Here is a 12,176-nt window from a genome sequence, read left to right as displayed (position 1 = left end):
AGCAGGTGAAGCATAGGTGGTCACTGTAAGGATGAGAGGCCAGGAGCCAGGCTGGGATATTGATGGGGAAGCAGGAGTATAATTGGAGTCCTCGGCTGGAGCCCCTCTCTGCTTTGGTGTGCGAATGCATGTGTGCGTGTGTCTGTCTGTCTGTCTGGATGACTTCTGTCCCACCCTCAGACACCCCTCTCAGACAGGTCTTTCACTCCCCTCAAGAGGGCAGCAATTGCCTCAGAGGCCTTCACAGCCCACCAGATCCTCAGGTTGGATCTAAATCCCTTAAATCCCACTTAACCACTTGCCTCCTCTGCAGTGGGGCATGGGAGGTGGAGAGGAAGGAGGGGCCTGCCCAGGGACCGTGGCTCTGAGTGTGTGTTCATGGGGAAGGCATCGGGAGGTGGCCAGCAGGAAGCTCTTGGGTTCCAGCTTTGTCCTGCCTCCCCAGAAAGGCCAGATTGCCCTCATCCTGCTGACAAGAGCCCCAAATGGGAAATTATCCCACAGTGTCTTCTTTCCCATTCTCCATTCCCTGTGTGCCCGTGAAGACATGGCGAGGGGGCCTCATGACAAGAGGGCCTCATGTTGGGGTTTGAAGGGCAAACAGTCTTGGTCCCCTAGGATGCTGAGCCCAGAGTTGGCACAGAAGGGGTGCCAGACACATGCGTGAAGAATGGACAAATGGACGAATAAAACTTGTGAGGTCTTCACTCATTCCCTCACTGACATTTCCCTCATGAAGGAGCAGAGAGAAGTGGTTGAATTCAATCCCCTCCTCCACCTTGGAAAGCAGTCCTGTCCTGTATGTGGAAACTGGGTCAAGGGGTCAAGGGGTCTGGGGACTGAAGGGGGCTGCTTAGCTGTTCTTGGGAGCCCTGGGCCTCAGCTTCCACATCTGCCAAGGCAGGGATGGAAGGCAGGGTATGTAGGGCATCCCGCTCCTGCCAGCACCCCCTCGGTGAGCCCACCTCATCCCCCGCCCAAGATCCTTACCCACCTCCCTCTAGCAGCAGCAGACAGTGTTCTACAGTTCCGTGAAGACTGGCTACACCATCGGCTACAGCCTGTCCCTCGCTGCCCTTCTGGTCGCCACAGCCATCTTGAGCCTGTTCAGGTGAGGTCCAGCCCTAGCAACAGGCCTCAAAGCAGACCTGGCCAGGTCCCTCCCATGCTCGAGCCCAGCCTGGCCCAGCACGCTCTGCCTCCCTCCTCTGTTGCTCCCTGGGCGGCACACAGCCCCTGCCCCAGCCCCCCTACCAAGCCAGCCTCCCTTAGAGACAGCAGGCTGCTCAAAGTGTCCCACCTGTTGCAGCCTAGGCCCCCACAGGATAGCCCTGCACCTAGGGATAAGGCACCAGAGGGTGGGGCCTGTGCTCTGGAATGAGGCACCTGGAGGCTGAGGCTCTCAGAGGCCAGGCTGCACATGGGGATGGGATACCTGGGGGCAGGAACCCCCTTAGGGGCAGGGCCTGCACTCTGAAGCCACATGCTCCCCCTGCCCTACCCTTTCTCAGAGCACTGGACAGTGTTGGTTGGGGTGGGGGTGGGAGGCCCCTTCCGCCTCCCAGATCTGGCCGCCTCACACAGGAAGCTCCACTGCACGCGGAACTACATCCACATGCACCTCTTCATATCCTTCATCCTGAGGGCTGCCGCCGTCTTCATCAAAGACTTGGCCCTCTTCCATGGCGGAGAGACGGATCACTGCTCTGAGGGCTCGGTGAGGACCCCGCCCAGGCCCACCTCCCTCCGTCTCTCCTTCATCTTCTCTGACCTGAATCTCCTTCTCCCCCCTCTCTCCACGCTTTCTCTTTCCCCTTCCTCTCCTCTCTCTGTCTCTCTGTCTCTGTCTCTCTCCTTTTCTCTCTCTCTCTCTCTCCTAGGATGGCCAAACCCCATCCGACCCCATCTGGCAGCTCCTTGAATCCCACGCCCCTCCCAGCAACAGGAGATGGTGCTCAGCCACCTGGGAGTTCACAGACCTGCTCCTGCCAATGAGAAATGCCTCTCCTTGGTAGGAAATGGGTCACTTCATGGCCAGAGACCACAGCCCCCATCCCACCTTTCTTGCTAATTTCCCGTGTGACCTCTGGGAACTCCCTGCCTCAGTTTCCCCATCTGTGCAAGGACTTCCAAGCTTCCTTCCAACTCTACCCTCTGCCATCTGCATACCCAGGCTTGGCTCACCTTGTCACCCTTCCTACTCTCCCCTCTTCCCATCTGGAGCCAGCCCTCCTCTTCTGTTCTTACCCTGCCCTTGGTCAGTTCTGGGCCTCCTTAGGGAAGGGTGGCTAAGAGAGCAGTTAAAGAATTCATTGCCTGGCACTAAGCGGTCCCTCTCCAGCTGATTCTGAGCTCAGGGCCCCCTCCCTGAGTTCCTCTTGAGCTAGGACAGAAAGCTCGAGACCAGCCCTGGCTCCTACCCATTCTGGTGACTCATTGCTTCATGAGTGACCACAGAGGCAGAGCATTATTTAAGGGGTCAGCAGTACCTTCTCCCCAAAGAGTGAACCTATAATGGTGGAATCTCAGGCATCTTGACAAGTGGGAGGGAAAACCCAGAGGAGCCACTCTGGCCATTCCCAGAGGTCCTCAGAAGATCCAGCCTGGGAGCTGCGGCTGAGTCAGACCTGTGCGTGTGAGCCGCAGAGCCTGGGGAGCAGCCTGCAGCCTCCAGCACGCTTGTTAAAGATAATGATGGAGATTCATTAGTAGCTCTGTGAAGCTTTCCTAAGACAAGGAGAAGCACAGATAATTGTCCTGTTACAGAGCTGAGTTATTCTTGTTGTAAAGCAAATGGGGGAGGGTAGGGGAAACAGGCACACCTGCAGCTAGAGGATCTGACCGGGGACCTGAGGAAGGACTTCCCAGCCATAGGCAGAGGAGGATAGGCTACTCTCCGAGGATGTCTCAAAGTCAAGGGCACAGGAAGGAAGGGTGGAAATACCTGTGTTCTGGGTACAGGGAGGAGTGGAAGCTAGGGCTTCCTGGAGGAGGGTGACTTTAAGCTCTGCTCGCAGGTATCTGGGTTTGATCTGAAATGGGAGAGGACGGAGGGCCAAAATGACGTAATCATGCCAGGGGGCTCACCCAGAGCCCCTGATTGCCCTACTCAGGGGTCTCCCTGACTCCTCCCTTGTCCTCCCCTGCCTGGGGAACCCATTCTCCCACTAGCTCCTCTGGCCCCCAGGACGAATAGCCATCTCTTCCCACTCCTTTTTTCCTAATTTCTACTTCCCCCTCCTCTTCCCTCTTCTCAGTGCCCATCTCTCCTCAACACTTCCATCTGGGCCATACTCCACAGTCCACAGCCCACATCCCCACACATTCAAGGGACTCTTGCAAACACTAGCAAGAATTCTCCCTCATACCTCTTCCAGCTGCCTTCAATCCTAATTGGAATAAGACGAATGGGGAGTGGGGGTTAAGTGGATGGGTAGGTAGATGGATGGCTGAGTAAACAGGTGCATGGATAGCTGAGCAGGCAGAAGGATAGATGGATAAAGTGAGAAAAATTGGATAAATGATGGGTAGAGGCGTGGGTGGGTAGATAGGTGGAAGGATGGATGAGCAGACTGTTGGACAGATGGATAGAGGAATGGATGGATAGATGGCTAGGTGTGTGGGTTGGTAGTGGATGTCTAGAAGGTGGATAGGTGGATGAATGGAGAGATAGGTGAGTGTGTGGATGGATTGATAGAAGAAGAATAGATGACGGATGGTAGATGGATGCATGGGTGAGTTGGTAGTGGATGTCTAGGGAGTAGGTGGGTAAATAAATGGATAAATGGATAGGTGGGTAGGTGGATGATCAGATGGGTAGGTGGGTGGATAGATATATAGATGGGAAAATGAAGAGATGGTAAATTGATGGATGAATAATTAAAATTGCAAGCTTATTCCAAAGCATCAGATGATCTAAAATCAGGGAAAATGGGACAGCCACTGAGTACATTTTTAAGGGGATAATGCAAAAATAACAGAGATTACGTTGTCTGTACTACAACCTTGTTTGTTGTCCCAGACAGAGATGTGGGCAGGCAGGGACCCCTGCTAACCCCAGTGAGCCCCCTCTCTGCTCGTCCTCCTGCAGGTGGGCTGTAAGGCAGCCGTGGTCTTATTCCAGTACTGTGTCATGGCCAACTTCTTCTGGCTGCTGGTGGAGGGCCTCTACCTGCACACCCTGCTTGCCGTCTCCTTCTTCTCCGAGCGGAAGTACTTCTGGGGGTACATACTCATCGGCTGGGGTATGGTACCAGGGAGGGCTGCCAGGCTGGGGTTAGAGGGGGCAAGGCCTGGGTAGCTCACTAGGGGCGGGTGCCACGCCAGCCTGCAGTCTTAGGTCTTGCTGGGCTGCAGGTCCTGCCTATAAGGCTCTCGGCCAAGGGTTGATAAAAGCTGCCCAAATGTCTGACCCCAGGGCAGGTGCCCTCAGGCTGCAGCTGCACCTAGGGCTGATCTGGTGCGACAGACAGGTTCTACGAACATCCTTCCATTTCCCCTTCAGCCCTTGAAATGCTGCTAATCTATGAAGTGCCTCTGCCGAAATTAGAAAAAGACTCTCCCTTTAGGTGGACACAGGCCCTCAGGCATGCAGTTTCAGCCCCTCAGTGGAGCATCTTTCCACAATGAACAACCTATGCAACCATAGGTGGCAGCACTGAAAACCCACCCTTTTCTCTCTCCCTCCCTGTCTCTGGTTCCTTCTCCTCAATCTCTCCCTCATGCCTGCCATGGCATCTATCCCTGCCTCCCGTGCCCTCTCCTTTCTTTCTCTCTCCTTTGGCCCTGACAGGAGTGCCTAGCACATTCATCATGGTGTGGACCATCATCAGGATCCATTTTGAGGATTATGGGTGAGCTGTCACCCCGCCCTCTCCTCCTGGCTGTCATCACTTGGGGCAGATCCCCTGGGTGGAATGAGGGGGACCTGGGAGCAACAGACTCCGGGCCTGTGATCTCTAAAGGGTTTGAGGGAAGAGCCGGGGACAACTGGGAGGACTGCTGACTCCCTCTGGCTGAGGACAACCTCTCTCATTCTCCCCCACCATACCCTGCCCAGATGCTGGGACACCATCAACTCCTCATTGTGGTGGATCATAAAGGCCCCCATCCTCACCTCCATCTTGGTAAGGCCTCCTCCCACCACTCAGAGATGGGGAAACTGAGGCCCAGATAGGGTAGACAACTTACCTTAGGTGCCACAAGAACTTTGTGTCTAGGTCAGAACTGAAAGCTAGGCTTCCAGTGCAGGATCATCCCCATCCCTTCCTCCACCAGTTCTTCCTCTAGAATAGAGAAAACAGATTGAGAGGCCTAGTCCTCAGGGATGTGAAGTAGAGTTCCCAGATGACCTGCCCAAAGGGGAACAGCTCAGGGAAAGGTAAGCTGAAAGGGCAGCAGGTCCCTGGGGATGAAGGCAGGCCATCAGCCCAGGGGGCTGGACACCCCTGCCTCCCCTCTCTGACCACCTGACCTTGACCCCCACCCACCAGGTGAACTTCATCCTATTTATTCGCATCATTCGAATCCTGGTTCAGAAACTGCGGACCCCAGATGTTGGGAAGAATGACAGCAGCCCATACTCGTGAGTGTGGGCCCAGTACACTGGCCCTCCCAGTATCCCCATCCCCAGTCCTCAAATCACCCCACATCCCCTTGAAGTCCCCCTCCAGAGTCACCAAAAAGCCACCTTGCTCTTGCCTACCTCAAGCCCAATGGCTGGGCTCAGGCCATGAGTGTCCCCTGCCCCAGCCCCACCTGCACCAGGCTCATGAGCCCCATATCTGTTTCTCCTGCAGTCACTCACCCAGCAGATGATCTGCCCCACGTATGTATCTGCTGCTAAGCCAGATTGCTCGAGAAGACAGTAGATAACCTGTATCTTGTGTACACCATGTGCCTGGCATAGAAAAAGGGCACAATAAATGCACAGTAAATGAATGCCCTGGGGCAGCCCCCAGTCTGCCAACAAGACAGCCATATTCAGGACTCAGTACGCCCCAGTAATAATGTCTGCAGTTTCTATGCCAGGCATATGCTAAAGGGTTTCCATGTGTCATCTCATTTCATCCACACAGTCCCCACAAAATTGTCCCTGTTTTACAGATGAGGAAACTGACACGCACCCCTCCTCCTCAAGGGTTTGGGAGCACATTGCCATGGCAGGGGGAGGGCACAGCATCCATGGGACAGTGGTTATGAGGTCTGTTCCCTGTGGGAGGATTGGAGAAACAGGCAGGTTTTCATGAGAACAACAAAGGTTGAAGACAGAACTAGAGAAACCTGAAAAGGGTGGCTGTGAGAAGGTCAGTAGGGTTCTGCATGCCCACAGAAGGGAACAGGAGAGTGATTATCAGTGCTGCGCAGACAAGACAAGCCTGGGGCATCCCACAAGGGTCTTCTAGTCCTGGGATTCTAGAATGTTCTTCCTGACCTGGCTTCTCTCCGGGGAGTCTTTGCTGTGATTCTAAGATTCCTGGCTAGAATGTCACGAGCTGCTGGATTTAGGATTCTATTCTGGAATCCTGTGATTCTCTCTGATGAAACTAAGACTCACGTTCCTGGGATGACAGCATTCTCTCCTGCTGGGTGTGTAGGTGGAGCTTCCCTTTCAGTTTGAGACGGGAAGGCCCTGCGGGGGTCTGCAGTCTGCCAAGGGGCAGCAAGCACATCAGGCCTGCGCACCCTGATTCTCCATTTTGCCTGTGGGGCCTTCTTTCCTCCAATGTACAACTGCTCAAAAGGGCTTGAATCTGAGGCAAAGAGAGCTGGTCATCGCCAGGTCCACGTGGGTGAGATGGAAACTGAACAGCTGTCAGCAGGCAGAAGGGGTGGGGGGAGTAGGAGACGGAGCTCCCTGCGGAGGGGCTGTCAGCTCCCACTCTCCACCTCCCCATAAGCCTTCAATTTAAAGAAAGCCTCCATCTGTCAGCCTTGGGCGCGTGGGACGGGTTTGCAGCCAAGGAGAGGTGGGCAGTGCTCAGGATTTTGGCATGGCTGGGAACCAGGTCCAGGAAAGAGTGGGAGGGGCAAGGTCAGCTTCTCTGACCCGTTTGCTGTGGGACTTTAGGTTCAGGCCTAGGCTCCCCTGGGCTCACTGCCAAGGCAGGAGAGATAGAGGCAGAGGCCCCCCCACCCCCACCCCCCACGCCCACCCCTCAGACTTCTCCCAGCCAGGGAACCATGGGCTCACACTGCCTGGATCAGCTATAAGGTCAGGTGGCTGGGAGGCCTGAACCAGGATAAGCCTTGTTCCATGGGAGAAGGGTGAGTCCTTTCAAGTGAATGTGGGCCCTGCCAAGCACACAAGGCTGGTGAAGGAGGAGCTGGTCCTTCAGGTTGTGCTGGGAGTGTGTGTAGTGCTGTGGGGAAGCAGGGGGAGAGGGGTGCAATCCCAGAAAAGGTGACAACTCCTGGAGAAGTGGACACAGCAGAGATGCCAAAGCCAGAGGGCTATACTACTAGTTGACCCTGGGTCATCCTTGGTGACCAGGCACAAACTTGAGCACCCACCATCCTCCCCAGTGGCCTTGGGCATATGTGGTCAGCACCCCAATTACAAAGACTTCCTTCCCAAAAGCCCTCATTCCTAGTGGAGAATTGGTCTCTCATGGATATACTGCACTTTATAGCGCCCAAAGCACTTCTGAGTTTACAGTGGGCCCCGTTTCTGTAATTTGACCATGTTGAGCATACATTTACCCCATTGTAAAGATTTGGGAAACTGAGACCAGGAGAAGGAGAGCTGGGATCTCCTATAGCCCACGAACATCTCCCCATTAGCTGCCGCAGAGCCTGAAATACCCCTATTGTGCATGACCCTCAGGGTTCAGCGCTGGCCCTCCTTTATACTCTCTCCTCCAGAAGGGTGAGAATACAGGGCTTCTTTCTCCCTCATGCTGCCCTCCACGCTAGGAGGGCTGGGGGACGTGAGGGCATAGGCACTGCAGATATGGAACAGGAACAGATGTGGACCTAATATTACGGGAGCCAACAGTCCATCCTCACACATCCTGGTTGTTTTCCCCATCTTCTGTGCCCCAGCTGCCTCTACACCAGACCCTATCGAGTCCACATATGTGGACACACACACCCACTGCTTCCTCCCATCCCCGCCCCCAGGAGGCTGGCCAAGTCCACCCTTCTGCTGATCCCCTTGTTTGGAGTGCACTACATCATGTTCGCCTTCTTCCCCGACAACTTTAAGGCTGAAGTGAAAATGGTCTTTGAGCTCGTCGTGGGGTCTTTCCAGGTATGAGCTGTTGACTTAAGGCTGCATTCTTCTCTGGGTTTTAAGGGAATTCAGCCTGGGGCCTTGGTCTCTTGCCACTGGATTCCAATTTTTTATTGTAATAAATATTGATTAGGCACCTACTGTGTGCTTTGCCCTTTGTTTAACCAGGGGAACACTGGGGCCAGGGGTGGGGCAGGGCTGGGGGCTCCCTGGGTCTGTCTTCCTTATCTCTCCTACCCCCTTCTTCCCCAGGGTTTTGTGGTGGCCATCCTCTACTGCTTCCTCAATGGCGAGGTAAGCCCCTCTCAGACCTTGGGGACCAGGGGAACAGAAACACTGATGAGTTATGTGCAGAGCAAGGACGGGTTAAACCTTGCTACTCCAAGTGTGGTCCTCAGACTAGCAAATCTGGTGGCACCTAGGACATTTTTTTAAATGCTGATTTCTGGGCCCATCCCAGACCTACTGACTTAGGATCTGCATTTTAAGAAACCACCCCCCCACCCCCAGGAGATTCATGTGCGTCTCAGAGTTTGAGAAGTGGCTATGTTAGTGGCTGTGTGTAGAGTGAGTGGGGATGGGTGGGGGCGGCAGGTGAAGGCTGAGTTACCGTGCCGCCCTGGTTACAGAGCACAGAAATCCACTTGGATGAGCTCAAGTGAGCTGGAGGGCACGGATCAGAAGAATGGGGACACAGCCACCCAAGCAGCACCCCTCTCCCTCCCTGGACTGCATTCTCTGATCCTCTCTGCCTCCCACCTTTCCGTACTCCAAGGCGTAGATTTGACCCTGGCCCCTACAGGGTCACGACTGTGTACTGCCCAAGGTAGCATCCGCATCTCTCAATTTAGACTCCCCAAGAGGATATGACTGGCTGGCTCAGCACCCTAAATCGAGAGCAGCCCAATCAGCAGTGGAGGAGGCTTCGTGGGGGCGGGCCTGACCACTTTCCCTTCTTCCAGGTGCAGGCGGAGCTGCGGCGGAAGTGGCGGCGCTGGCACCTGCAGGGAGTCTTGGGCTCGGACCCCAAATACCGCCACCCGTCAGCAGGCAGCAACGGGGCCACCTGCAGCACGCAGGTCTCCATGCTGACCCGCGTCAGCCCGGGCGCGCGCCGCTCGTCCAGCTTCCAGGCCGAAGTCTCCCTGGTGTGACCGCTACGCGCCAGGGGCCCAGGGCGGCCCCTCCCGCCCGCACACATCCACCCCGGGCGGCACCGGGGGCGGAGGCCTGCCCGGGCGAGGCCAGCCCCAGCCCTGGGCTCGGAGGCTGCCCCGGCCCCAGGTCACTGTCCAGACGCCCCTGGAGAACGCTATCTTTGCGCCTGCCTGGGGAAAGGAGGGTACATAGATCGGGGAGCTGGTTCTCTGCAAGTTGGAGCGCTCGGAGCTCTCACCCCGGAAGATGTCGGGTGGAGCTCAGTCATCAGACTCCTCCCCAAAAGGCCCCCTCCGCCAATCGAGGGCAAGAAGTCAGCTGACTCCGCCCCCTGGTAGCTCTCTTGACCCAGCTGAGGATGGCAACCGCCGATCCCCAAACAATGCATGTGGGAACATGGTGTGATCTGAGGGGACAAAGGTCTTGCCCAGAGAAGTCACCCGCCGCCGCCACCTCGACAGTGCCTGAAGTACCATCATTGCTGTCAAGTTTCTTTGGGTTAAGCATTGCCATTCAGGCATCTCTCCGAAGATACTGTCCCCTCCCCCAGTGTCCTAGCTGCCAGCTCCTCAAGGTGGATGAGTCTCTCTGCCTCAGGCAGATGCGATTGTGATAGGGAGTTTTAGTTTGGAGAGCACAGCTATTTTCAGGTAGAATGGTCCCAGGATGGCCAGAACAATTCAAGGAGGCTGCTACCAGCCCTAACCATCCCTATGGGCTGTGGGAGCTGCCCTTGGCTGCCCACCTGTGTGCCAACTATTAGAGCCAGGCTCAGAGATGTGCCCCTTATTCCTCACATCAACCCAGAAGGTGGGAACTACTGTCCCTATTTCACAGATCAGGAAACTGAGTCTCCAAGAGAGCAGATACCATGCCGTGTCCAGGATTTGAACTCAGGTCTGGCTGATGAGAAAGTGAAAGCTCAGACTCTTAACTGCTGCCTTTTATATATTATAACAAGCTCGATCCTCTCAGTTGTTTGTACCGCTGCTGATATTACAGAAGTCCAGCCTTACTCACAGTTTCACTTTCTGCCGTTTCAGTTATCCTTGGTCAACCACTACCTGAAAATATTAAAGGGAAAATCCCATAAATAAATAATCCCTAAGTTTTAAACTGCCTGCTGTTCTGAGTAGTGTGATGAAATCTCACGCCCTCCCCCTCTGTCCTGCCTGGCACGCTATGTCACAATGCCTACGTCATTCACCTCACTTCATCTCATCATGTAGGCATTTTATCACCTCACATCATCATCAGAAGAAGAAGGATGGGTGGACTACAACAAGATATTTTAAGAGAGAGAGACCACGTTCACATAACTTTTTTACAGTATATTGTTATAATTGTTCTATTTTATTATTAGTCATTGTTGTTAATCTCCTAGTGTGCCTAATTTATAAATTAAACTTTATCAGAGGTATGTACTTATAGGAAAAAATGTAGTATAGTTAGGGTTCGGTACTATCCGTGGTTTCAGGCATTCCCTGGGGGTCTTGGGACATATGCTCCATGGATAAAGAGGAACTACTGTATTACCACCATCCCTGCAACCCCATTCCCACCCGGCCCTCCGTGGAGTGTGGCTGAGAGGTCCTCTGGCCCATGTACCATCTGGACAAGAGCCTGGTTGCTGTAGCGTCCTGCACCTGCCCTGCACCCCTGTGGCCACATGGCTTCCAGCCCACGCCCCAGCCAGAACATCCCCCAGGACTGCAAACAGCCTTGGACAACAATGAGTGTTGGGTTGGACTGGCTTGGTTTCCCTGGTGGTTGATGTTCCATGTGGCCTAAAATGGAGACCAGCTTCCAACTTGTGGCCGTCTCCCCCCCAGTTTGGAGGAGGGGTGGTCTAAACATCACCAAAGCCAGATGCCACCACCCCTCTGGTTTTGGAGGGGAATCCTACATTTCCATGTGAAGAGCACACAGTTCTAAGGGCCTTCAACTCACATGTCATTGAGTGGTATCCTCTCTCTTCTGAGTGTGATGACGTTATACCAGGTCCTCATTGTGTCCCTGCACTCCCTAAATCCAGCCAAAAGGAGACAGTTCTATTCTTGGATCAATATAAAACAGCTGCTAGAGCTGCCTGCGGTCCCAGAAATGGTTAAGTATGAGTGTTTCACAGGCCACAGTCATTCCTACAGACAAGGAGCACATGGGGTATGAGATGACTGTGTTGCCATTGCCCAGGGTTCAGTTAGGAGGAGGCAGATAGAGAACAGAATAAATGTCACCAAAACAAGTGAGTTGCCAGATCCAATATGACTAATAGAAAGGTTGAGACACAGAGGTGGTAGGGTGCAGTAGGGGATGTCACTCAGCAGGCAATGTCTCCAAAGCGGTTGCCTGAGCTGGCCTCCATGACTTACACTTCCCACAAACTTGCAAGGAGGTTGTCTTGCTGCAGGAGCAGGAGAGGGATGCCAGGCTGATAAAAAGGCCAGAATAGGCTGGCAAATCGAATCTGCCTACAAGGCTCCTTCAAAGCCTTGTCCTACTCAGTACCATCCCAGGACCCATCACCCAATGAATGACAGCTCTAACCCAGCAGCCTGTAGAGGCCTGAGTCAGGGGTGGTGATGCCAGGATAAGAGTGACTGTTAACCTAGGTCAGGGGCAGCCCCAGGCAAACACCCTTCAGTCAGTGGTCCAGCATACCAAGGAGAGGCAGACTCTCTCTGTCTAGATTCACACTCCATGCCTGCCCTGTGCATGGTCAGCTGTTGGACAGAAAGGGAGGCAGCTGTGACTTCAGACACTCCTGGCTTGCTGGCAAGAGCAT

At 54.4% G+C, this 12,176-nt stretch overlaps 1 protein-coding gene and 1 long non-coding RNA gene across 14 annotated transcripts in view; one reads left to right on the top strand and one right to left on the bottom strand.

The window, feature by feature from the left end:
* The window catches only part of VIPR1 (vasoactive intestinal peptide receptor 1), a 33,235-nt gene extending 22,728 nt beyond the window's left edge, over nucleotides 1-10,507 (top strand). For 3 of the 13 annotated variants that reach the window (XM_014731752.3, XM_014731751.3, XM_023620679.2), the window contains 9 exons: nucleotides 1,005-1,111; nucleotides 1,585-1,717; nucleotides 4,091-4,244; nucleotides 4,793-4,853; nucleotides 5,060-5,126; nucleotides 5,493-5,584; nucleotides 8,122-8,251; nucleotides 8,486-8,527; nucleotides 9,196-10,507. In XM_014731752.3, coding sequence (XP_014587238.1) covers nucleotides 1,005-1,111; nucleotides 1,585-1,717; nucleotides 4,091-4,244; nucleotides 4,793-4,853; nucleotides 5,060-5,126; nucleotides 5,493-5,584; nucleotides 8,122-8,251; nucleotides 8,486-8,527; nucleotides 9,196-9,387 — 978 coding nt within the window. In that variant the 3' untranslated portion in view covers nucleotides 9,388-10,507. Of the gene's footprint in view, nucleotides 1-1,004; nucleotides 1,112-1,584; nucleotides 1,718-1,880; nucleotides 2,012-4,090; nucleotides 4,245-4,792; nucleotides 4,854-5,059; nucleotides 5,127-5,492; nucleotides 5,585-8,121; nucleotides 8,252-8,485; nucleotides 8,528-9,195 lie in introns of all 13 variants that reach the window. The other 10 variants (XM_070237921.1, XM_070237918.1, XM_070237922.1 and 7 more) reach the window with 8 other exon arrangements.
* Nucleotides 2,490-6,430, bottom strand: LOC111768368 (uncharacterized). Its single transcript, XR_011426958.1, has 5 exons — nucleotides 6,283-6,430; nucleotides 5,807-5,899; nucleotides 5,191-5,285; nucleotides 2,945-3,032; nucleotides 2,490-2,727 (listed from the first exon to the last, which is right to left on the bottom strand). It is a non-coding gene; the product is annotated as an uncharacterized lncRNA (long non-coding RNA).
* Nucleotides 10,508-12,176: the final 1,669 nt, after the last annotated feature.

Source organism: Equus caballus, chromosome 16 (genome assembly GCF_041296265.1).
Source record: "Equus caballus isolate H_3958 breed thoroughbred chromosome 16, TB-T2T, whole genome shotgun sequence".
Classification (NCBI taxonomy): domain Eukaryota; kingdom Metazoa; phylum Chordata; class Mammalia; order Perissodactyla; family Equidae; genus Equus; species Equus caballus.
Note: the sequence above shows the minus strand (reverse complement) of the source record. Positions and strands in the feature narration are given on the sequence as shown.